The sequence below is a fragment of the Aulonocara sp. 'chitande type north' Nkhata Bay genome, linkage group LG11 (assembly GCF_057382095.1).
Source record: "Aulonocara sp. 'chitande type north' Nkhata Bay isolate Kocher_YH1m ecotype deep benthic linkage group LG11, A_spYH_male_GT1.1, whole genome shotgun sequence".
NCBI classification, from domain to species: Eukaryota; Metazoa; Chordata; class Actinopteri; order Cichliformes; family Cichlidae; genus Aulonocara; species Aulonocara sp. 'chitande type north' Nkhata Bay.
The window spans coordinates 19380401-19406582 of NC_141354.1; the positions used below are offsets into that span (position 1 = coordinate 19380401).

At 41.2% G+C, this 26182-nt stretch overlaps 1 protein-coding gene and 1 long non-coding RNA gene across 5 annotated transcripts in view; one reads left to right on the top strand and one right to left on the bottom strand.

Moving 5' to 3' along the window:
• ptprub (protein tyrosine phosphatase receptor type Ub) overlaps positions 1–26182 on the bottom strand; it is a 203580-nt gene that overhangs the window by 29802 nt on the left and 147596 nt on the right. For 2 of the 4 annotated variants that reach the window (XM_086310941.1, XM_086310940.1), the window contains exons 11-19: positions 23952–24054; positions 23595–23868; positions 17796–17832; positions 14271–14409; positions 13290–13313; positions 12892–13046; positions 12094–12281; positions 3649–3721; positions 3469–3545 (exon numbers count right to left, since the gene is read on the bottom strand). In XM_086310941.1, coding sequence (XP_086167067.1) covers positions 3469–3545; positions 3649–3721; positions 12094–12281; positions 12892–13046; positions 13290–13313; positions 14271–14409; positions 17796–17832; positions 23595–23868; positions 23952–24054 — 1070 coding nt within the window. The remainder of the gene's footprint in view (positions 1–3468; positions 3546–3648; positions 3722–12093; positions 12282–12891; positions 13047–13289; positions 13314–14270; positions 14410–17795; positions 17833–23594; positions 23869–23951; positions 24055–26182) is intronic. The other 2 variants (XM_086310943.1, XM_086310942.1) reach the window with 1 other exon arrangement.
• LOC147318815 (uncharacterized) lies at positions 22861–24076 on the top strand. The gene is made up of 3 exons (XR_015131495.1): positions 22861–23125; positions 23696–23861; positions 23959–24076. It is a non-coding gene; the product is annotated as an uncharacterized LOC147318815 (long non-coding RNA).

The following is a 26182-nucleotide window of genomic DNA, read 5'->3' on the forward strand; positions in this document are numbered from 1 at the left end:
GGGTCTAGTTGAGCGAGGAATCTTATTTTTCATACAAAAACAGCCTTATTTACCTGTTTTATTTGACTTCTAGTGTGTTTAATTAGTGACTGTTCCATAAAGTGTATATTTTATATAGCTTTTACAGCACTCTGGTTAACTGAGGCTGTTCAAATTAAGCTACAGAAATAACCTAATTTGACTCTACAGCAGTCTCAGTTTCTTGTGTGCCCCTTGGGACAATTTTCAACCACCACCCGCGACAGACCATTTCTAGAAAACAGACAACTATACCATTGTAAGAGAGATATTTTCAAATGCAAACAAGATTGGTTCATACTTTATTTCTTAGGCTTGATCATTAAAAAAGCTTTATTTGTGGGAAGTGAATGGGCTGAGCCAGAACCAAAACAACAAGAACAATAAAAAAAGTGTCATGATTCACAGCAAGCGAGTAGTTTTCATTTAAATTAGCCCATATTGAAGTTTTCCTTTATACAGTCGAGCTTACAACAGAACTGAAAATGACTCAAGTAATATCAAATAAGGGCTTCCTCTAATTTCACTGTAATATACACACTAAAAACCTTTTTACAGATTTAAATTCATAAAATCTCACTGAGGCACAAAGGCAGACTTAGTATAATTTATTAAGATTTAAACACTAAAAAAGCATGTTTGCTTTAGTTAGAATATGTGATGACTAAGTTCAGTTTGATCAGACCTTGTAAAAGCCTGCGAGTGTTGCTATCAAGGTGCTGTCCACTGTTTGGTAAGTGTGAACATTGCACAACGTGCACATGCACGACGCTACTATCCGTGCCAGAGTTCATTACCAGGAGGCAGTCTTGAGTCCAGATGAAAGCTAGAAAGTCATTCAGACATGCACTCCCGTCCTGTTAATCTGAAAGCGTCTGATCGTGTCATCGTCATATCCAAATGGAAACCCTGGACCTCACATCACATCACCAGATAGGTACTATAAGATTATGACTACATCTTTATAAATTGCTCAGATCGTCACAGAATCCTTGTAAAAGTATAAACAGCATGAACTTAAAAACATTTTTTCTTTTCATTCAGAAATAATACTCGTTTACCAGCACGATGCACTCGTTGCCTTAATGTTTGAATGTAAGACAGCCTTGCACATGCTGAAGCCATAAGAAACAGTAACATAAAGGGGAATTAGATCTTTATAACACAATGCTGTCACTTTAACAGGCAGATAAAGCCCAAAAGTGTAACATATCCCATGTCTGAAAAGGAGTTGTACTGCTTTTAAGGATTTAACATTACACCACTGTCTGTCACTTTTTCAAACAACAACAAAGGCCCTCTCTGCACTGCCTGTCACTACAGAATTGCATATGCATGCATATCTCAACACTCGCATGACAGATGAGTGTCCTCCTTGTCTGCGTATCCCAGCTAGCCATACTCGTAGGATTTGGCGCACATTGTTGGCTGCGTATGCAATCGTCATGAGGATGGGAAGAGAGGGTTAATCACACGAAGCGCAGTGTAATCATAGTTAATCCTGAAGCACCCGCAGATTCAGCTTTTGCTAATCTCCTATTGATTAACTTATCACCTTTTTTTCTGCGTGAACACTGCCCAACAACACTGTGTGAAAAGCAAGTGAACAGATTTAAATTTGGACGAAAAAAGTAGAAATTTAAAGCAAAAACTGAGAAAATCTTTGTATTTTTAGGGCCTTCTTATGCATAGAACAACAAGATATTACTGCTATTTGTTATTTACAATATTTACATAGATTAACCCAGCATGGATAAAGAGTGTAATGGTGTAAGAGTATCTTCCTGAAGTGGGAGGAGCCTGTTGAGCCCAGTTATGAGGTGAGCCCATGGAGACATTAGGTTCAATTTCTTTGCTGGGTAAATGTCATCTGTTTTAGAGTTTAAGAATTTAAATAAATATTGTAAATGTGTGTTTGTTTACTGTCACGAACACCCCAAAACTCTTGATGCAGATAAAATGCAAAGTAGCAACAGCCATTAAGCACTGCTCTGCTCTCTCTGGTCTGCAAATGCTACAAGAAGCTGGTTCAGATATGCAAAGTTCTGTACACATCAGAAAGAAAATGCAAATAACCAGTCATTAAGCGACAAAGAGAGAAAACAGAGATCCAGCACTTTGTCCCCTCTGCTCTGAAAGCACGATAATGTTTCAGAGGGAGGAAAAACTTTTCCATTTAACCTCTGGTGAAATAATCACAGGCTGTCCAAAATATGCTCCACTGCGGCTGAGTACTTACAATTCATCTCGCTGGGTCAGGGAGTAACATCACTGACACTGACACTGTAGTGGCTGCTGAGTGGTGTTTTCCCTCTAATGCCCGCATGTCTGTGCCCTCAACGCTAATGGAGACCCTCACAATAACTACAGCCTAACAGCAGGCCAGGTTTTTAATGCCCTCTCATTGTAATGAACTCTCTAAAAGCATCTCACCACTGGCCTTTCTGTACAGAGTGTCAAACATTTAATGATACGATTTGGCCAAAAGGTAGAATTCACCCAAAATCAAGTCAATGTGAGGAACTAAAAATGACATAATTTGTCTTTAATGTATATCTTTTATAAATGTCTGGCAGACTGTTATCCTAAAAAAAGAAGAATTATTTAAACTCTAACCATCCTCAAATGGAGTTGGGTGTACATAAGCACTTCTCTCTTTTATTCTTTTGTTTTACAGTCTGCCATACTTACAGTAGTCCCACTGAGAGGTGTGCAAAATAAATTTTGCAAGATCTAGATTGCCAGACTTCCCTTGACATTTCTCAAACGAACAGCAGTGTCACAACTATGACAGAGGATTCACAGGGAAACTGAAACACAAGTTTCTGCTTTTCCCCCCCACATTCCTGGTTAAATCATTTATTAATAACTAACTGCTGCCTTCTAAGCACACGCACTTCTGTTTTCTCAGTAAAAAATATAGCCTCGGCTAGCTGTAATGAATGACAACACATGAATGGGACACGTTAGCAACATACACATGTATTTCATATGATAAGTGAGAAATGTTGACTGCATGTGGTGTGACAGGAGGTGAACGGTGGAAAGGATCATCTCTGCTCGGCCCATCCAGAGATTGAATGACGACAGGGATGTCTATTTAATTTAGGGGGATTTGTAGCATCGTACAGAAAGGTTCATCTACTCTGCAAAGCATTAAATATATTTATCCTGTTCTGTTTTAATAAAAGTGATGGCACAGGTAAGTCTGGGTCAGGGATCCAATGTGGCAATTGACAACCATGGCATTTGGCAAAACACTGGCGGGAACGGTGTCTGATTAGATGAAAGCCTCCAGGTGAAAGTGGGGCAGCAGACTGGTGGGCTTACAGGAATGAGAGAGATGGACTGAGGCTTTGCAGAGTGTGAGAGATAGAGACTCGGCAGAGGCTATTTGTGTCCCATATTGAACCAAGACAGGAAAAAACAGAAAAGCAGCATCAGACTTACGTCAATGTAGTTTGCGTTAATGTAGTCTGAGTTGGGGTCTCCCAACAGAGGGTGGAGCTTCACTCTGTGTCGATCATCTGAGGGAGATAAAAATAAAAGAGCAAAGAAATATTGAAAATACAACTGTCACAACATTTTCTGTGTTTTTATTGATTTTCTAAACATTTTCTGATTACTTACATCCCAGCAAGGTGTCATGCCTCCCTTTTGTTTTGTCTTTTTTCTTTGTGCAGTCCCAGCCATCAAAGAAGCTCTGCGGATGAAGACGACACTTGTTGAAGATTTCAAGAGCAAAATCAAACACCTCCTAATCACAGTTTTCTCATGTTTTTCCAAGACGAAAAGGAAGATTGCATCTTGCGGTCAACAAGGAGCAGCAGCTTAGATCGAGAGCTCCTGTACACTAGGAAGTTTGGGGTTTTATGCATTATATGTAATTAAAGAAAAGATCTATGTTAGCCGCAGATAGTCCTCATCTGATCCCAGAGCCCTAATAAGTCACGGACCCCCCATTTGCAGCTAATCTTGTTAAAGCCCTCAGCAATTTAGAACTGGGTTTAAAGCTTTTGTGTCAATGAAAGTATCAAGAGGCAAACCAAAATAATCCAAGAATTAATTTTTTTTCCCCACAGAGAAATAATGTCAGTTACATACAGTTCAGAGTGTCAGAGATACATATCATCATATCTATCATCTTGTGTGTTTGCCATCTTGTTCCGTTTATGTAATTCAGGATGGCGGGGGGGTGGAGCCTATCCCAGCAGCGACAGAGAAAGAGGCAGGGTACACCCTGGGTAGGTTACACAGAGAGAGCGAGACAACCATTCACACTCACGTTCACATACTAAGAATCCCGTTAAACTAACCCCACTAACTGCATGTGTTTGTACTGTGGGATGAAGCACCCGAATGATCCCACACAGACATGGGGAGAATATCCTAACATCACACATATAGGCTCCGGCCAGATGGACCTTGCGCATTTGCTTCTAAATAATCCCAAATAAGAGAAAATAACTCCGCCACAGGCAATGTGGTGCATGAAGACGCTCGTGTTTTTGATTACTAGTGAATTAAAAAAATACCAATCGTTTCCTTAGAATTAAAGGTGACCATAACACGATGGAAATGCTTCCATGAAATGCGTGGGACAGTAAACAACAATGCATGCTGTCGTCATGGCTACAGCTACTAATGGTTCTGATAATGCAGGAACCGCAGGTACTGCTGAAAGCAGTCCATATGAAGCTTGGAGAGTTTTTTTTTTAAAAACACGTGACCCTGACCTCGAGCACAGTTCAGAGCCATTAGGTGATTACTGTGTGTAAGGTTGATTACATTCTGACCAGTACTGCGGAGCAGGAATTGTAAACGGATGGATGGATAAGCTCATCGGTCCAGCTGGATGAGATAAAAAAAATTTCACATTTGAGAATGTCCCCGAGAAGCAGAATTAATAAAATAAAAAAATGTGACTAAAAAGGTAAGACAATAAGACAACTGCTTACTTTACAGAACCAAAATCAATCAGCTTTAGGTCATGCTAAGTGCTAAAGAACACACTTGCATCTTTTTGTTCTTGGCTTTAGAAAGTAAGCTACGTGTGTTTCTGTAATAGTGCAGAATACTTTATTTATTTATATATTTATGTATCTCTTTTTCTTTTTAAAGAAAGCATAAGAAATGAAGAGGAGCTAGCTTGTTTTGGGACTACAAGTAGTCCATTTTCATTTGTGTGAGTGAACCTCCAGCCTAGCTTGGTTATCAAAAGCACATTTACAACTCCATCAGTGTGGATGTTATTGCTTTTTAACCAAGAGCGTGCCTTTTAACCCTCAGGTCATTAGCAAAGTAACATGGCTATTAAGAGCACACGAGACACCTTTAACAGGCTTTCTTGTTTCTCTTTTACAATCCTGAGAAAAACAAAAATAACTTACTTGCTATGTGAGATAGAAATTGCCACATAAATCCACTTCACATTGCTGGTTACTGCTGTGCGACATACTGGCTGTTTGTGTACCTGCAGTTTACCAATCACAGTGTGAAAGCAGACAAACTGTCTACCACCTGCTTCATGGATGGCTTCTTAGTTATACTTTAACACATCTCATTCACCGTTATCTGCCTGCCTGCATGGATGCACCAGCAAGCATTTACTCGCCCAAGTTGTCATAAGTCACTCAGTGGCTAAATTAAGCTTGCAAACAGCTCCCTCAGATCTGTGAATAAAAATACGCACACACCAGTGTACCCCCAGTGGTTTGCAGCCACTTGGGGAATTTTGTGAAACTCTGCCCAAGTCTGCATGCTGAGCAGGGGATTACAATGCAGTTCCCCCCGCAGAGAGCCAAGAACCAGCCAAATCCTGCCCAGGATTACACCCTCCTCCCTACTTTTTCCTCCTCTTTTCACACACTTCATTTCTGGGTCTGCCTTTCCCTCTGAATCACTTGTTCTTGTAACCAACTATTTCTCTCTCTGTCCACCTTTTCCTTTACTCCCTCCCTTATTTTATTGACACTACACCTCTGAGCTCTCTCTGCTTGTGTGAGTGCTCTGCTTCCTCTCCTGCTGCCTCAAGAGAGAAGCAGGAAAGTAAAGAAGAAGAAAAAATACAGGAAAAACTGTGAGAGAATGGCAGAACAGTGAAGGAGAGAAAAACAACTCAGGCTTACGAAGGACTGATTAGAAACCATCGCTGGCAAAGATCAGTGGGTGGGTAAGTCACGAGGATTACATCATTTATTTGTTAAATTATTACACTTATAAATCAATTTTTTTAATTTTAACATAGTGATGTTGTATCAGTGTCTCAGTAGATTTTATGACAGTAACAATCCAGTGGCAGACTTACTGTGCTGGATTAATCTTTGTGTCACTTTGACCCATTAATTTTTCAACCGCATAATTTTAAGATGACAATGAGTGAATTGTGGATCTCTCTGTGATGACTTTCACAATAATCCCCCCCAAACACACACACACACACACACACACACAGCCAAAATCCAATCAGAAATCTTATCTGCTAGAAAATATTCTACTAGAAAACAGCAGAATTAACAAGCTCGACCAATGTTTGTTTAAAAAAAAAATTTAAAGACAGGAAAAAAAACACCAGCTGCCTATTTTTTTTTTCTTTAAACAAACATAATAATTTGGTAGCCCCAGCTGCAACTAAACATCAAATCAGTGTTTGAATGCGTCCATCATTCTTTCTAACCTCAGCCTCAGGGTGCAAAGAGGTATAATGAAAGTTTTGAATTCCCCAGAAAAGCTCTGCCGCTGTTTACTTGTACGTTTCTGCGGTGGGAATACGATGGCGGTGACAGAAACCGCCACACGTATAAGCCCTTTTTACAGCTCACTGTAAATTCTTGATCAGTGTTTTTACAGAGCGCAGGTACTCCGCAGGGAAATAAAAACCTATGCCTGCCGAGGGAGTGTAATATGATACTCCTCATCATTTTCCTTCATAATAGAGAGAGACACTCCATAAAAACACATACTCTTAGCACAGAGGGGGGAAAAAAACACAAACACACACACAAAGAGGTGTGTATTGATTTTTTGAGTGGAGTGTGTTTTGCCCGTGAGGGACAGTTTAATGAGTCTACAAGCAGAGTTCCAGAGGCAGAAACCATGAACCAGAGACAAAAGTTGTTTTCTCCCTCTCTTTTTTTTTTTGCAAATGTTTCAGGCCGCGGGTGACAGAGATGGACTTTTCCTCAGGTTGTGAGCTCAACGTTCTGCCACAATTGTTCCATCGGGGAGAGGCATTCAGAGTTTTGGGCCCTTCGTTAGATGGCAAAGATAGAGACAGCAAAGCACAGCTAGAGGAGAAGGATATGTAATGTAAAATGTAAAAAAATGAATAAATAAATAAAACAGCAGAGATAGAAACGGGCTCGTTATTGGTAAGACTGTGTATTATTATCATCATAATAGTTCAAAGAAAACAGGGCATTTGATCTCAGCGACACATGAGTTTTGAACTCGTTACACCATGAGGAATATTGGCTGACCCTTGATATCACTGGACACAAAAACCTAATAACCCCTACACACTACATTACAGGATAACTGGTGATTTGTACATTTCCTTGTGTTAACAAATCCCATTGAAAGATGAGAACCGCAACTTGAATCGTACTGGCTGTGTCCAAAGCTGGATTTAGCTTATGCCCCTTGGGGCCAGAGCTCCAGAAGAAGACATGTCACCCAGTGCAACATGTGACTCAATAATGAGTTCGTAAAAGTTTCTGGACAATAATGGGACACAAAGCTGTAAGACACACTAAACCAGGCTCTGGATGTATGTTAAGTCAAATACATTTGTAGCTAGTTTGCATCTCTTCAATAAGAAAAATATAGAAAATTACCATTGTTATAATGTAAGGACCCTCAGCTGCACATTATGGAGCATTGCCATGTTTGAGCTGTGACGGGGTCGAGACTTCTGGCTTCCAAATAATTACACACACTCTATATTTTCATGACAATTACAAGAAATCAAATGAGCCAAACTGTGCCCGTCGCTAACAGCAAGTGCAAATCCACACGTTGTATTGTTAGATGTGCTCCAACAGAAAACATATACCGGGCATCACTGATGACAGTATTGATCTAGGCATCACAGTCTAATGATTACTTCTGAGAATAACAGAGCAGTGGGAGATAAATACTATCATAAATACTACACAACAGGGAGACTGTTATTTGGAGGCTTGAGTGACTGGGTGGCAAGCTCTCTTTTCTCAATTGTCTCCCTCTCACACAAAACGATCCCAGACAGCCCCTTCCTGTCCTCGCCGCCAAAAAAAAAAATCTGCCAGCAGTGGACGATGAGGCTCACTCGAGCTAGAGATGTTTAACCTCAAGACTGAGGTCATCTCTAGGGCCCAGATGAGGATAATTATTCATATGCACAACAACAGTGTGATCCAAAAGCCTCTTTAACCTTGGTAATTAATTTCAGTGTGGGATAAGGAGGGCGGATGATGTGGAGGATTTCAGATTGATGGTCTCCCACTTTCAACATTCAGGCTATATGGCCTCTTTACGCTCACAGTTATCTTCCACTGAGGCTGTGGCTAGAGTGCCCTGACACAAGTCCAGGTGTCTGTTGGGATTTTGTATCATTTATGATTGTGAGTGCATGAAATATATTAATTTGCCTTTACTGAATTAGTACAATCAAATGTCAGGAGTAAAACATACAAAACCAGCTTTAAATAAAACAGGGAGGAGAAACTGCTGTAAAACTGACCTTGTGGCTTTAACTGGACCCAGACTTCAGCAGCCTTCAGCATGAGTATATCATTTGTTGGGAGGAGTTAAACAATGCTAACATGGTGCAAATTAAGCCAAACACATATTTGGAAACGATTTCAATTCACTTTCATAACACAGCACCAGTTGCCTCAAGGTAAAAACGCAGTAGAGAGAAAACCCCAACAATCAGACGACCCTTATTAGCAAGCACTTGGCGACAGTGGGAAGAAAAAACTCACATCTAACAGGAAATAAACAAATATCTCTTCTCCTGCTGTAAAAATAAAAACAAAACAACAATACACAGAACCTGAACCACAGGCAGCAACAACCCTTGCTTGCTTGTGCGAAAATAAGGGTACGTATACAAGCTGTCAACATAATCTAATAAGTCACTGATATAATTCCAGGTGACATAAAGGTTATTTTCTGCAAGTGTGAATGCATGTGTACTTTAAAATCAATCTCCTTTTTTAGCCTTGGGCACAAAAACAAACAAATAAAACGGAGAAATACCGATCCACAACATGAAATCACAGCCTATAGGCTTTCTTACTATTCTGAAATTTCCAGTTTCTTTGGACACTTTACCAAATATCACATGGACTGGTGAAGTCATGGTGGACTGAATATCTGACCCAATTGAAAATTGCTGTTTTCCACCCCATCACCACAGTAGACGGCTCACACTTTTGGGTCAATCCAGTTTAAAAATCAGTCACTTCTGAGAAATGTTCTCACCTGACTCATGAATCATGGCTAAAAGATGAGGCTGGTGTCAAAATGTGGGTACAAAGGAGAGCTTTTATGAGTTTGTTTAAGACAGGCACCTATCCCACATTGTTATATAATCCAAAATTCATTTTCTGAAGCTTTTCCCAGAAATGCATAAAATATCCAGGAAACCAATGCTTGTTGAAGAGCATCAAATAGGTGCAGTTTTGCTATGGAAACAGTGATGATCAAATGGAACTGATGCTAAAAGTGGATGGGTGATCGCTTTAGATCATGAACTTTGGAGTGAGCAAAATAAATACAACTGATTTGGTTGCATTTTTCATCCAGGAATATCATATGAGGTACTCGGAAATGCTAGAAAAAATAAGACAACTTAATATGTACCAAATTTAAGCCCATCCCCATGAACTTACACAGCCTCTAGTTCAGAAAATTCAAAACTGACATAGTGTGAAGACAAAACTTTACGTGGCTTCAACACATATGGTAATATTATTGCACAAAAACAGCTGATTCTGCAGGGTCAGGGGGGAGGCACTTCTGCGATGCAATGATCCTTTTCTGTGGAATAAATCAAATTTATATCGTCATCTCATCTCACACCTGTTTCTTTCTTTCCACTGGGTACCACTCCAGTCAGATCCCAAGTGGACTAAAAAGGGAACTAGAAGATAACAAAGTGTATAAGAAAGAACAAGTGCAATTCCTTGGTGTTTGAAGCTTTTTGTATGCGCATTCAAAAGCAAGCACAATTCCACCCTTCCTCCTAACAATGTTGGCAATTAAAGTCAAGCATTCCTGCTGAGGGGGAGCCTCAGGACAGAACTAGGACATGTCTAAGAAGTAATGCTTTCCATCTGCCACTGAAACATCTGCAGAACCCTCAGAAGAAAAAGCCTTTAACTACTAGGTGTTACAAGTTGGGATGTAACACCGTAACACTACAGAAAATGCAAGAATAATATTTAGTAATACTAATTATGATAACATCACTATCAGCCAAGTTCTCCGAGCTGTTGGAGATAACTTGGAAAATATCATTTTAGTAAGTAATTTAAGGGAAAGGTGTATTTTCACCTGTCATCTTTAAAAGGTATGATAATGATATATTTAAACTTTTTATTTATAGGAAGGGAAGGAACCACAATTAAATTGGGCGATCAATGTGCCCCTAAGAAGAGAAGACCAAATACAAGGTAAAATCAACAAGTGCACCTATATGTACTAAATTCAAGGTCATCTTCTCCTGTACCTTGAACCAATTTCAGTGGAACTTCTATTTTTAGACTGCGCTCTGAAAGTCCCGTCATGACCGCTTGCACTTGTGCCTCTGGAATCTGGCTGGCACATGCCACAGCTCAGGTCATTTCCATTGAACGTTCGCCTCAGGACGTTACAGCAGAACTTCGCTGACCCCAGGGTGCAAATTCATTGAGCACAGCCCCGTGACTGAAAATAAAAAATAGATAAATACATAAAAGCATACCTCCCCATTGCTAGCCTCCAATGTCACCGAAGGGGTTGGAAACTCTGGACTAAACAACTTGAAAATTGCTGTTTGTTTTCTGGATTGTGCTTCCTCCTAATGCTCCTCGATACAAAAGTCCGATCAGTTTGTCACAGAAGTGAATATTTGCTCCCTGACCTCCTCTGAATAATTGTAAAGCACCGATGCATTTGGCCCGAAAGTGGGTAATGTGAAAATGGAAGCAGCTCTAGAATCGGTCCAAGTTTGGATGAGAGAGTGATCTTGAAGTGAGGACTGGACAGAAATGTGGTACTTTTAGGCAAAATTTCACAATATCATGATCACACCCAACAAGTATAAATTATGGAACTGAACCAAACAAGCACCTGAAGTACAAAATGTTAACTATCTCACAATATTAAAAATAACAAAACAAGCTCATCTCCATCTGTGTTTTCGTATATTTCCTCCCTGTAGCATCACTTTTAACAACTTTAACCAATAAAAAAAGCTTTCAAGAGTCAGCAGAATGAAAGAGAGCAGATTCGGCTACACTTTGAGTGAAATTGTAGCAGCAACCATTGAAATCCATTAAATACGACAGCAGTGGTTTAGTGACACCTTCAGCTCGCAGTTCTGATAGCTCATTATTGCCTTTCATAGGCAGAATAGCCCCATCTTTTAGCATTAACATAGCTGAAACTCAAACTTCATGCTGGGTTCATTGAAAAAGCATTGCTCTCTGAAGTTTTGGCTCGCGCTTTCTTCTTTGGGAAAGGCAAACACGTTTTCATACAAGTAAAGGACAACAATATTAAGGACAACTCCTCTCACTGACATCAACTAGCCAAAGAAGTAAAGGATACAGATGCGATCCAAGCCTGAGCTTTTGGCTCACAGCAACTACTTGCATAGACTTTGACCTCATTATTTGAAACTTTGGCCATCTACCATTGCAACAGCACATATAAGACAGTAGGAAAAGTGTTATAGCTCCATTTTAAATAACTCAGCATGAGTGCACCAGCACCCATTCTTTATACCGCTGTTCATTTAATGTTGCCAGAGTGCAGGACTAATAGCTGTCTATGCTGTCTTATAATGTCACAGCGTTAAACAGGAGTACAACGGCGCCCTTTCACCTCATATTCCTGTTTAAAGCCGTAGCCCTCGGCGGTCTTCATCTGGTTAATGTGCTGGAGGAGGTCGGCCACTCTGACGGCAGGGTGGAGCTGTCCCGTGTGGTAGGGGGAACCTTTACGTCCACACTGGTGCCTCGGGGAGCCTCCCAGCAGGCTGCTGGCCTCATTCACTGAACTTCGAGCATCACCTGAGCGACGCACACAGACACATTCACAGTTTGAGTGAGCTGAAACATTAATGACTCAGACACATCACGGCTTGAAACATTTATCGTTTTTTCTAACACTTGCGTGTCACGTTTATACTGGTGTGAATGTGTTAGCGGCACAGAAAGGCACTTTACAGGCCGATACATGACAAATACACGTCAGGCATGAAGTTTTGAATGGAGTTCGTCTCGATACAGATGTCTTCGTAATAGATCTTATGCTGATGCGTCGGCAACTCTTTCTCAGAAAGAGTGTGAAGCAGACAAGAATCTCGAGCATCTTTAGGATAAACACATCCATCTTTCCTCCTCTGTGATGCTGACAACATTAGAAAGCACAAAACTGACAAGAATCACAAATCATTTTTTTTATTTTATTTGCCATCTAGTGAGATTCTGTGTTGGCTTCAGGCGGTACTAGCTGACATGAAATCATACTGAAGGAGATTTTTCACATGTTGCAATTGATTGAAATATTTATGGAGCGATCGAGCAACGGCCAAAAAGATTACAAAGTGAGGGATGATGCATGTCAGATTCGGGGCTATGCAAAGCTTGCATGAGTGTCACAGCGGTGCACTTCTCTTACTTCGTGTGCCGCAAGTGTGTGAATCCATGAAGGAAAGAGCCATTCTTTCATCCTCCTGCAGGGTGCTCTGGTCTGTGAAACTGCGCTCCATAGAGCCCATATGGCTCTTCTCCTGGCGGTAGGTAATTGGCGTCTTATTCATGTTCCCTGGTTTCCTGTTAACGGATAGAGAAAACAATCAAGAGGCAATCAATATTAAGAAGAGATTGCCACAAGAGTCTCTGCAGTTATGTTTAGGTAGGAAAAAAAAAAAAAGCTTGTACACTTTTGATCTGCTGAGAGAAGAAAAAAAAAGAGTGGTACACTCTTGTAACTCATGATTGACAGCCAGCAAGCGCACATGCACGTGTATGATGGATCACAAAACGATGGAAAAGCAAAGAGGTGGAGTCACTTACGGATAATAAGAGTAGTAGTCCCTTCTGGCAAGAGTGCAGGAGAAGAAGGGAAAAAAATAAAAATCAAGAGAAAGAAGAGATGTAAGATGAAAGCAATGTCAGCTAAGGGCAGAGCGCATTGATTACAGTGAAAATGAAAACCGTCCTCTCATGAGTTTAGCTGCGCAGGCGGCCATATGACACATGCGAGCGGATCAAGCAGGTGCTGACAGACTAAACCACAGCCGGGCAGAAAAATGTGTGTTTCTTTCAATCGAATACGTCTCAGTGTTACACTTCAAGGACTAGACCACGCGGCTTCCTGTCACAGCAAATTTAATAATCAATTCCCTAAAAGTGAAATTCATGGTGGCTTAGGAGAGCAACGCGGGCTAATGTGCAGACTAGAAGTGACTTCCACAATCAAGATTATTCACCATTACCCTGAACGCTGTGTCAGCAATTTAAACACCGATTGCTGGAGCCTCTGACTAACTCCTATTTTGGCTGGCTCTTTAGAATTCAATTTATCTTAAACAGGCGAGGGCGTCGAAGCCCGATTTGAGACTTTAGCTGCCGCTAAATAAATGCGGAGCCAGAGGTGTCGATGATTTACTGTAGACCTGCGGGATCATTGACTAATAATCTCTAAAAGCACACCTTTTCCCTCCCAATTACCATCTTATTTAAGGGTCAGGCGTCTGTTTGGTGTGTAATTAAGTGGCTAATTGAATTGCATCCGCCTTTAATTAAATACTTCACACTCAGGCTCTGCAGATGCGAGTTGTTTGGTCCCTCTGGTGCGATATAAGAAAAAGAAAAACAACGCCACGCCAGCTGTTTGCCCATCTTTTGGAAAGCGTGACCTTTGCAAAAGTCTAGCAAAGAGTAAAAGCCGATCACCGAGCTGCCGGAGAATAAAGCGTAAAAGGTAAAACTATGCGGGGTGATTAAGCACAATGACGCATGTTTTGTTCACAACGTCTATGGAAAGTTGTTTACCCTTTCTTGATGATGATAATGACAGCGCCCAGAAGGAGGATGAGCACTACCAGGCCTCCGGCGCACACACCGAGGATCAGCCCCATCTCCTCGGAGTGCTGCGACACCTCCAAAGCCTTGCGATGATCTTTACAGGCCGCTACACGAGGGAAGACAGAAGAGCCACATTAAAAAGGCAGAATGCAAACATAGAACTTAAAGGAATAAAGGGCAAAAAGGATTCAACAGAGGTAGGAAAGCTGAATTTTGTCATCCTGTCACACTACCTATCATAACCACTGCTAAGAGATCCACTGATCTGATCTGAGGCATTTTCAAAAAAATAGACAGAAATGAAAAATGTATGCAAATGAAGAGGTGACACTTTGAACAGTGATTGTCCACACTGTCCAAACAGATACAAGTGACATGTGCAAAATAAGCAGACTCGCTCCCACACGGAATGATTTTCTGTGATCATTTCAGACAGTTAAAGATATATGTCGCTACTATGACTACCATGATCTTTTTAAGCAGGTTTGTATGAATTGGTAAATTTTACAAGGCTCCAGATTTGGGAGAGTGAGGCGGTGAACTCACAGCAGAGCAGCAAATCATTCTTGATTTAAAAGTTGTGCATTAAACATTATAATTATAACGCGACACGTTTGGATTGCAATTCATGCTGTCATACACTCACTGACCTCTGAAGTCAATTTCCAATCAATAATCAGTTTCCAGTCAGAATCCTCCACACTGCTTTACAGTACAGTCTCAAGGTGCCCCGCTGTCTGTGAGCTACTGGAAAGGTCGTTACCATAATAGCAGGTTATTCATTTCTCCTACATAAAGCTTCATACTTATGTAAATGGTGCTGAGCAGTGGGTCTTTCTTTGCCTTGTTCTAGGAGCCCACTGATCCAGTTTTTTTCCCTGTGTGTCAGCCTGTCCTCCAGGCCTTGACAGCCTGGAAACCAGCCCTCCAGAGCTTACTGGAACAGTATAAACTATCTGGAGAGTGGGAGAAAGTCAGAGCAGGCCTGGGGATAGAGCTCTATCTTACAGCCTGCTGGGGAAAAAGAAAATCAGATCTGGGGCAGGGAAAATGAAAACAGAGCCGTGCTTTAGTCCAACCATTTGCAGCCATGGGCACTTGGGCCGCCTTAGAACCCTCTGTCCAAATAAAGATGAAAGTAGTGCAATATCATGGTAGGATTTGGCTGGATTTTTTTAATCAATCATGAATGTCTGACATATCAGAATAGGGGGAAATTAGTCACTGGCCTGATATTAGTCTAAGGCTGTTATTTCTGAAACTGCTTTGGACATCACTTTCGTGTCGCTGTCCTCCGATTACATATTAATCCGATAGCGTGACATCTCTGCATGTGCTGCTTTTAAACGTCGCGTCTGCCGCCGTGGTGAGAAAGGATTTAGCCAGTGAGTGATTCCTTTTGTGGTTTCTGTTCACACACAGGGACACACCAACATCCAAAATGCCTTTGTGTCTCTGAGCGACTGTAACCGACAAATACCAAAGACTCCAGCGTGTCTGAGACGGCGCTCCATTCAAAGCACCGTCTCAGACACAAACTCAGATGCTCACTGTTTATTTTATGCCGCAACTTCATTTAAAATTAGGGGAAGGCTTCTTTATACGGGCTAAAAATGTAGCGGAGGAGGTGAAAAATCAATTTCAGTTTTCTGACATTTTGGACAGATAAGGCGGTTTTGCCTCTTTTACCCTCAAAATTTCTATTAAGCCAAACACGAGCATGAAATAGATTTCCACATGAATCCATGCACCTGCCAGCTGCCCGATGGTGGAAATTGGCACTTAGAGGAGAAATGGAAGTCTATTGTTGTGTTGAGCCTGCCAGAGGATCCTTAATTAAACTGTCACCTGGAAGTTGAAATGTAATCTCCAGCTTTGTTATCCAAGCCAGAATCATTTGCCTCCACTTCGCTTGTGATGGGCTGCTTGATAATAACGGCTTAGGACCCGATGATGCAGAGGCTCTGTTAATGGTAGAGGGATCATGGAGATCGCACATAGCAACAAAAAAAAAAAAAAAACAACCCTGTGACCTGTTACACCTTGAAATTGGAAATACCCACATTTTTTTCTGTCATCAATGGGCATTTCAGGGTTTTTTTAGTTATATCACCATGCCTGTGGTGAAAATGTAGTGCTGGCAGTTTTTTTAAATCATAACTTTCAATTGTGCATTTAACCTTTTATTCTTTTGTCTTATCTCCACTTCTGTTCTCTCTACAGGTATTTTATTTCATTGCTAATTGTATTTTCTTTTTATCTTAGGAGCTCCATTGTTCATTTCTTTCATTCTGTCTCTGCCCAGTGTCAAATAAAAGTGGCACATGCAGCATAAAGTCTGTTGCTGTGGGGACTTTTAATTAATCAATGCCCAATTTGGCACTTGTGGGGAGCAAGAAGTCGAGCTGAAAAGGCTGGCCTCGCCTTAGCCTCATCTTTTTCATTATTTTCTCACAAAAGAAGAGGCCTTAACCAAAAAAAGAAAAAGACACCCCGCCAAGTCAATTTACTTGCAAGGCTCCGCTTACTGTTGCGGTGCTATGATAACTATAAATACATGACTTTTTATTTACCGTGATCTGACAGTGTACTATGGTGGAGGGGCTCTCCTGCCATAAGGACTTAGAGTCAATTTCTCTGCCCTTTTCATGTGCCTTTGAATCAAAAAAGCCGAGGTAAAGATAAGGAGGCAGGGAGGGCTTTCTCATATAGGCCAAGGTAGCTCCATCTGGAAGTTTTGATCTGGAGAACCCTTCTGGACAGCGCAGAGGTCAGAGCCCTCAGATGTAGCTGTCTGGTGGGCTGCTGATTAGAACAAAGAGACTGCCTTTGATACGACGTGTCCCAGTGTCAGCCCCCAAACAAACAGGATGAAAGCCTGACCTCTAATCCTTCCCTGCTTGTTGCCCTTTTCTCTGAGGCCCAGTGCTAAACAACCGGGGCCGCCAGAGAAAATTTGTCCAGTTCTTCACCTTTTTACTTAAGAGAAGAGAGATAGGCGGGAACTACAGAATACTAAAATGAAACCTTGCCTCTAACAACAGTGACTGTAACAAAGGGAGGAAAAATAGTCCTTAAAGTGTCTTTTTTTCAATTTTAATAATTTGCTGATCAGGTCACTAATTTGTTTGAACCATCTGTCCCCTGTTAGTTTCCTCTTCACGGCAGGTTAACTATTGTTTGCTCTACCACGAGGTGTCACGAAGTAGCGACGCTGGGCAGTCAAACCGGCAGATCTGAAGTATTTGGACGTTTTAACGAACAAATAAATGGTGACAATGTATCGACAGCATATTAAAAACGAAAGCTACGCGAAGAATCACCTCGTGAATATTTCATCCTACAACAGAGTAAACACACCATCACCGTCACATTCGTAATGTCCTGTCTTTCTACAAAAGTACACAATACTGCAAGTTATTTAGAAATGATGCAGGGAAATGGATTCAGGTCACAGTGTTTTTGGGAGGTGAGATATTTATGTTGAATTACCTTTGCGAGCAATGCGGATGCAGTTTATTCTAGATTCCTGAAAGAGAAAGACAACACAGACGTCAGGGGGAAAGTGTCACTTTGCATTTTGCATGAAAGAGATGTGATAATAGAAGAGAGGATGTGAAATACTGAGCCGAGGCGCACATATTTATCATGTGGTGAAAAAATTATGATTACAACACATAAAAACACACAATTGCTTTCAAAAATATGATGTTTATTCCCAAGACAAGCAGTACGGACTTAATGTTAGATTTACTTACACGGATGAATGAGCATGCATCAAGATATTTTGGCTGTTGTTAATCTAGTTAGCTGCTAGTTAGCTTGCTTTCTTTGAAGTGGATCTAGCTTTGTTGGACTCTTTGCGAATAAACTCTAAGCTGGCCCTTCAGTTGATCCATCTACTTTTCACTAAAGCTTCATCAGAAATGCTCTCAGTAGAAAGATGGCTGTCAAGAAGCCATTCGTAAGGAAGAGAAACAGGGAGCAAAGGCTGAGGTTTGCCAAATTATAGAAAAATGAGACCAAAAACCAAATATTTGAAATGTCTGGTTCGATGGTTTGGGGCTGTAATTGTTAACACAGACGTGGCAGATTTTTGATTATCCATACAATAACATCTGGAAAGTATCTGATTGGCTTTGTTTTTCAGCATGACAATAATCCAAAAACACTGCCAGTGCAGTAAAAAAGCATACTTTACTGGTAAAAACGTACAATTATCCTGATAGAAAACCCAACAAAAGGCAGCCCAATATCCAAATCAAAAGACCTGAATGTCCTTCAAGGAGCCTGGAGAACTATTCCTGGAGACTCTTTAAAGGAATTAAGAGAAACTTGCCTAAGAGAGTTCAGGCTGTGTTGAAGAATAAAGGTGCCCAAACCAAATATTGACTTTCAAGCACCCTGAAAGTGAATTGAATGAATTCTGTGTTTGCCTCCATACTAGGGCTGGGCGATATGGCCTAAAATTAATATCGCGATATAATTTGAAGCATGTGCGGTAACGATATATATCGCGATATATTCTTTTCTTCTGTATAACGTATTTTCCACACTATAAGGCACACTTAAAATCCTTTAATTTTCTCAAAAATCGAGAGTGTGCCTTATGTATGAATTCTGGTTGTGCTTACTGACCTCAAACCGATTTGGGCGTGCAGAAATCTGTTAAAAAGTGTTTTAGTACAACTTTGGTAAGCCTCACTGCTTGATCTTTAATCTTCAATAAAATCATCAGCATTGCTGCTTTACCAAGTGTAACAATTAAGTTTAACATCCAGGCATCCATGAAAACAGAAGTTATTAAATTTAACGGAGTTAGAAGTTAGCAGGAAGTTAGCTCGCTAGTTTCCACCTAAACATGACATACCATGTTCTGACTGAGAGATTTTTGAAAAATGAAAACGTACAGCTCGGCTACCACTTCCGACATAAATGAAGACAGAAAACTAAACAGCAGTGGCGTTTGCAGGGTTACTGAAGTTGGACTACCTGGTATATAATGTTGTGCTACGTGATTGCTAGCGACACAGCTATGTTAGCATAACATTAGCACAGTGAAGCTGGAGGATGAACGCCAACTTTTTTTCCACTCGATAAAAGTTAACGTGAGGGATTCTGGTGGTTGGGGACAAATGCAATCGCATAGCAGGATGCTATACACGGGCCAAACTTCAGTCAGGAGAACAACTGAGATCATTCATCCACAATACGATGTTAGTTATTAATATACTGCAACAACATGGGAATAGAGCAGCTGCGAGAGAATTCAGCATTAATGAATCAATGTTACGGAAGTGGAGGAAGCGCAGTTTTTGGCTTTCCCCATATTTCAAAAGTGCTTCATCTCTTTGCTATGACTGTCGCCCGCCATAATTTGCAGATGATACTGGTTGTAGCCACTGCAATGCTTTCAACCAAAACAGGCGCAGCTTGATAACATCATCAACATGTGATAGAGCGGTATAGTCAAAATCTCTATCGTTGGCCAAATTTATTTTGTTTCTATCGTATATCGTTTATATCACCCACCCCTACTCCATACTGTATTATTAACTGAAATGTTATAAGCAAATATTATACTAGTAAATGCTATATATATTATATTTCCATGTATGTCTGCATGGTTCGATAAATCGCTGCACCAATTTCCCATTTTCCTAGCAAAATATAAAGAAACACTTTTGCACATTACCACAATACAACGAAGCTGACAGGTGGATTTATATAACTTACTTTAAGCCACATTTCTAATATAATTTATATCAACTGCTATCAAATGATTATCAATTTGTTTTAATTAATACTATTCATCAAAGTGCAACCCACTTCATTTCCACTGCATGTATCAGGAGAACTGGAACATGCAGACTGCTGACTGGGGACTTTGAGCCTTCTGTGGACTGACTCAATTACATTAAACATTTTCCTTACGAAAGAAAAGCTGATTCATCTGAAGCAGTCTACTTTATGAAGAAAGTATTTGAAATCATTCATACATTCAATCATTACAAGCTTTGGCAAATTAAGACAGATACATTTACATCTCCTTAATGCAGATGATGTAAAATAGGTCGTCGTGATGGACAAGTAAATTTTTCAACTCGCATATCTAAGTCATTGTGCACTAGCTCGGCAGAAGTGTTAATTGGCAAGCTCCAGATTGTGGAAGAAACATCACGTCTCCCCACGCTGTGCCAGTTACGCCTGAGGGGCTGGTGGCTCCTGGCAGCTCTAAATACAAAACGCAAATGCCAACATGCAACACAGGGCTCTATGGCACACACTCAAGGTTTTTACAGTGTTTGTGTGTATGTGTGTGCAAAGTTTGAAGATCTAAGTGTAGTGGTTATAAATGGGTATGCTGTATCCTTCAAAGCTACAGCCTTTATCCACAGCTTTTCAAGTACCTCTTTAGATGGATCAATCAAAGCAATTACAGAGGCTTGAGAGCCACTCTCTAGATAATTAGCATGGGTAAATACCAAATATTATGGGTCCCATATACTGTTCAAACTGTTCCACCATTATAGAGGTTCAATGTTTCCCCTTCACAAAGACAAAACCTTAAATAAACCACAGAGATTCTGAAATAACGAGGCGTCCCAATAAGTCATAAAACGTGATGACAGCTCTGTTTGGCCCCCGGGGTGCAATAGCTTAAATAACTGTTAAAGATGACAATTATGTCAGCACGGCATCAACAAGTGTTTAATCCAGGTGTCTGTGACTTTCAGATGCTTCACTCTTGGGAGAGAAACTACTTTCATTGCCAGCTTCTGGAGTGCTCTTTACATTTTTTTCTTCCACTAAAACGAGCAGGCATAAAGTAATTACGCTTCGCTCTCTTCTTTACAAAACACCACTACAAAAATATCCCCAGTACATGCATTTGTGCCTCTGTACGCAATCGAATTCAAAATGCCAACGTTCACTTTTCTGGCCTACATTTTTGTGACAGTGTGCGCACAATGCGAAAATGTGAAAAGGCCTGTGATGCATAAATGCACATGGAGCACAAGCAGGAAGATACAAAACAGGACAAAACATTTAGCAATTGCTGAACCATTTCTGGTCCGTGCAGGCTACAGGAGCCAAACGTGAACATCTGCTTGATGGTTTTAATACACTTTGTCATTAGCACTTGGATGTGGCCACTTTTAAATGACTCTGGGAGGTGAAAAACTGCGCCTGCTAATGACGTTAATATCATTAACAAGCTAAGTGCCATGCCGTATAACTGTGTGCTCTGTTAGCAGTCTAATTACTGCTATTTTACACTCTTTAATACTTTTTTTGTTACATTATGCATATGACACCTTTTCTCCTGCAATCCTTGTCTTTTCATAATCCTGTTGTGATGTGTGTGGGTTATATACAAAGCATAGGTTCGATTTAACTATACCGAACTCACTGACATCACACAGCTATTACACTGACATCAATGAAAAAGCTATATTAACCTCCTAGGACCTGCCGTCCACATATGTGGACATCACATTTTGGGTTATTTAGACCAAAATACTAAATTTTGCTCTACATGGGCCTGATATCCACTTACGAGGACATTATACTGCTACTGTTATATCAAAATTTTAAATGAATATCCTCATATGTGGCTCTCATTTTTCTTAAAAACAAAAATTAGGTAAAAAAAAAATCTGGTAATTCTTTGTTTTTTACATTCATCGGGCCCCAATCAGCCCAAATATCAAAGAGAAATTAAAAATGCATGTCGTGAAAGAGTTCGGGTCTTAGGAGGTTAATAAGATCCTGTGCTAAGCAATGAACACTGAGCAAGGTCTGACACACTCCCCGAAATAATGTGTTTGTGAGGGTAAACTTGTTCTGACTAAAACTCCTTGTGTTAAAAGCTGATTTAAGTGAAGTCGGTTCAGTCCTGCAGCACCGATATACAGATTTAAACACTCACTGCATCTGTAATTCCAGGCAAAGCAATGTTTAAAGGACTGAGGACAATGTTGGCTGTGTGATTTGGCACTGTGCTCCCATCACTGTGGGTCATGGATGCTGGCCCCCTGCCAGGCAAAACAAAGCCTAATCCCATCCGCCGGTAAAGCCAGGCCGCCCCTATCTAATCCCATTCTTGGTAGCCTAGCTGTGTGAAGTGCTCACACAGCACTCCGTCCGTGTGTTTTTTCACTGGGTTGGAAAAAGATCTTACTGGTGGGGACGAGTCACCCAGCTCCTGTTTGCAGGATTTTTAAAAACACTCACACGCACACTCCTAATGAAAAAGCAGCCGACAGAAATCGGAAAAAATAAGCAGACACGAGTGACCCAGCTTGCACGTATTTATCACCAGCTGATGATCACAGAAGACTGTGTTTTTACCTACGGCAATAACTCTCAGCTACATTGCCACAGTCTGTGAATATTAAAGCAGCAGCTTTCTACCACTGATCAGCTGCACCTGTGCCCAATTATCCTTAAGTAATTGCCTCACCCAGGTAGCAGCTCTTCCTGTAATGGAATTTGGAAAGGTAATGTGGCATCCTCTGGGTACAACTGAAGGTCTTTGTCTGTTCAAGAACAATGAAATGGAAGCAAGCACAGCCGTGTGGAAACAAGGTCTGCAAGTTTTTAGTGAGTGGACAGAAAAGCAGTCGCGTAAAAGCCTCAGGTTTAGTTCTGCGTTACCCTGGCCAGCTACATCTGGATTTTTCTCGAAGATAATTAACTAATTATTTGCATAAAGAAAGAGGGGAGCAGACAAGGACATGGAGGTAACGGGACAGAGGAGGCGAATGAAGTGGATTGTTTACTCTGAGTAATTCCACTTAATCAGAGCTTTGCTTGCTGTAAGTAATACATGCAAGTAATTCCTGTCTCAGAAATGCTTTGTTTGCAGAGAATCAAAGTGGTAGGATGTAAGCGTTTGTAGTTTTCAAGTAGTTACATTTGCCTGCACAGTTTGTTTTCATCCAACAACCTCTTTCACTGCATAAGTGCTTGTTCAGAGGTCCACACAATACATCAGTCACAGCATTAGTACTTTAAATACAGATACTCATTAACGCCAAACACCACTGACTTCATTTGATTACCACTGGCCAGGGATTAAACTGGGATATTATGGAGATGGGTGTGTTAGCATCAGTGGGGAACAGAACAGTTTTCCATACAAAGGCCTGCAACTGATTTGAGAACGTTTAATACATTAAAGAACAGGAGTGTCATTGGTACAATTTGACACAGACTATAACAAGGTCTGCAAAAACAACGTATCCAGCTTTGCTGCAACACCAGTGCAAGTTTATAGTCACTCACCCCTCTGAAGTTGCTCATAGCCTGGAAGTAGACAAGGTAGCTTTTGCGGGGGTCCAAAGGGCTATTCCAGTAACCATTATACGTGTGATTGTCACCCACAGTAAAGGGACTGGCCTCGGGCAGACTGCTGGGCGGCAGCTCGGCTGTGTAGTAGTGAGGCGTCCCTCGGGCCTGGGCCTCCCCGTGTGACATGGGCAACGGAAAGCATTCCTGCACCCCCAGTTCCCGCTTCACTTTCTTCCCAGTTTCTTCCTCAACCACTACCTGGTATGTGCTGTACAAAGAGCGGATGTGCATTTTAATAAGCCTGGAGCACTGATGAAAATCAATTTTCTGTACCTGAAATGATCTCCTCACCTAACAGGTGCTCCTCTGCCTTGGGCGGGGCGCAGCAGGACAGTAATTGTGCTCTCTGTCTCACTCAGCGGAGACGGCATGTCTCCGTAATCAAAGGTGGGAGCTGTGGACACCAGACACCAAAGCTTACATGTCAAAAACAATAAAAGCACACGCAAATAAGCACACGTCTAGCCTTAGCCAGTGCTCATTTCTGCCTCTTTGTCCTTTCACATAAACATGTTCATCCTTGAAATGTCACGTAACACGGAGCCTCACTCACTCACTATATAGCGTTTTCCTCATAGTACACTAACTAGTGGCAATGCAGACAGTTGTTGATACACTGGCATATCTCGCCATGTCATTAAGATAAAAAATGTGTGCACACAGCTACATCACTATTCATCTTTTACATATTTACAGTTTAGACTATGGAACTAGAAATTCAGAGATGAATTTTTAAGGTCATTTTGAATCGTGGGCCACATGCAGCCCACTTTGACCTTAAGTGGGTCGGATCAGCAAAACTTGATTTTGTCAATGTGCAGTCAAGAAGTTTAACTACAGTGCAGATCAATTTTTCCACACAAAGTTTTTCTACTGTGGCAAGTGAAAAGAAATCTGTCAGCACGACTCTTTGGGCTTAAATTATAAGAAAGAACTGTGTCAAATTACAAAAATAAATCTGTTTGTTCGTTGCACAGACAGCCCTGTAATTTTAACTTGCACTTAATTACTTTGTTTTAGTATGAATGACTGGGGGGGGGGGGAGGTCTTTATCAGTGGGAAAAGCTGTAAAAAGTATGAAAATACAGGTGAAAGCTGAAAATTCTTATCCCATCTTTCACATTTTTCAAAGCTTCCCAGTGGGCCAGATTGGAGTCTTTGCCGAGCAGAGTGTGACCCCCCGAGCCTAATGTTTAACACCCCTGGTCTAAGCCGCACAAACTGTCTTTTTGAGCAAAGACTCGTTCCTTTGTCAGCATACAGGGATAAACGGGCTAATATACCCAAACCCCATATTGTCATTTTAAGTACAATGTTTGAATTTCCCTTCTAGTTGTCTTAGAAACAAGTCCAATTAAAAGTAAAGGGAGTGAAGCTAAATTGAATGGGTTTTTCATTTAAAAGGATTTGGCTAAAGTCATGCTCCTCCCTGGAGATGTGGCGGCACATTTTTCTTTAATATCAGCAGTCAATTAGCGAGGGGGAAGAGAGCAAACTATTCATGAGGAATCGATAATTATCATATTAAAAAGCAGTTCACTAATAGCGCAGAAGGAAAGAGCACGCATCAATTAAGGTGAGTTATTGAGGAAAACCAGATGCACTATTGTCGACATTACGTGCTGCCAAAAAAGAAAAAAGAGGGTTCGATGCCAGTTGCCACACTGAGCCTGTCTGAGAGATTAGTGCCCGTCAGCCACGACTCCGCGTGCACGCGAATAAGGAAACGTGCGTGGAAGGATACTCCGCGGTGGGTGTTGCTTGAAGATGCTGACAGTAGTGGCTGTTGAAGGTGTTCAGTGTTTGCTAGCTGTCAGTGCAGATTTGAGAGACGCTCAGTGTAAGTGAATGTTCTGCACCGTGGGCCAGAGGAGGAGGCTGAGGATGATCTGCAAAGACTTTTGGACTCTATCTGTGGTCTGGCTCCACGCCAGATTGCTGTCTGCCATACAGCGAGTGAGCCTGTGCACTAAATCTATAATTAAACAAACCGGACCTCTCTGCAAAGAGATGGGGGCAGAGAGAGTAAATGTTCGAGCGAGACCGAGTGGGAGTGGTCGTGCTGTGTGCTCCTCAGAGGTGTAATCTCATCCCTTAACAAGCGCAAATGCATCATTAAAAGGAAACAGAAACACAAAGGTTGGATTTCTATCACCAGTAATAAGCTCTGAGACTCTCAGAAGGGGTGTTCTGGTCCCGAGAATGTTCTAAATCTTTCTTCATACATAACGCACAGCAGTGTCCCCTCTGTTGTGCTTTCCTGCTACCTGCAAGTTAATTTATGTCTTGAGGACTGTGAGATGACAGCGTGCCACTAGATTGGAAAGGCAATTGGAAAATAGCTCTTGCACTCTGGGAGCAGCAGTTTTGCCTCAGCGAGGGGAGAAAACACAGAGGTTAAAAGAGAGAAAACCTGATTTCTAATTATAGCACACAGTGGGTGAAGTCTCACTGTTGTACCTGCATGCTGCATTAGCGATAGGCAGCGATGGCACAGAGAACAGCCTCTACACGCCCGCCTT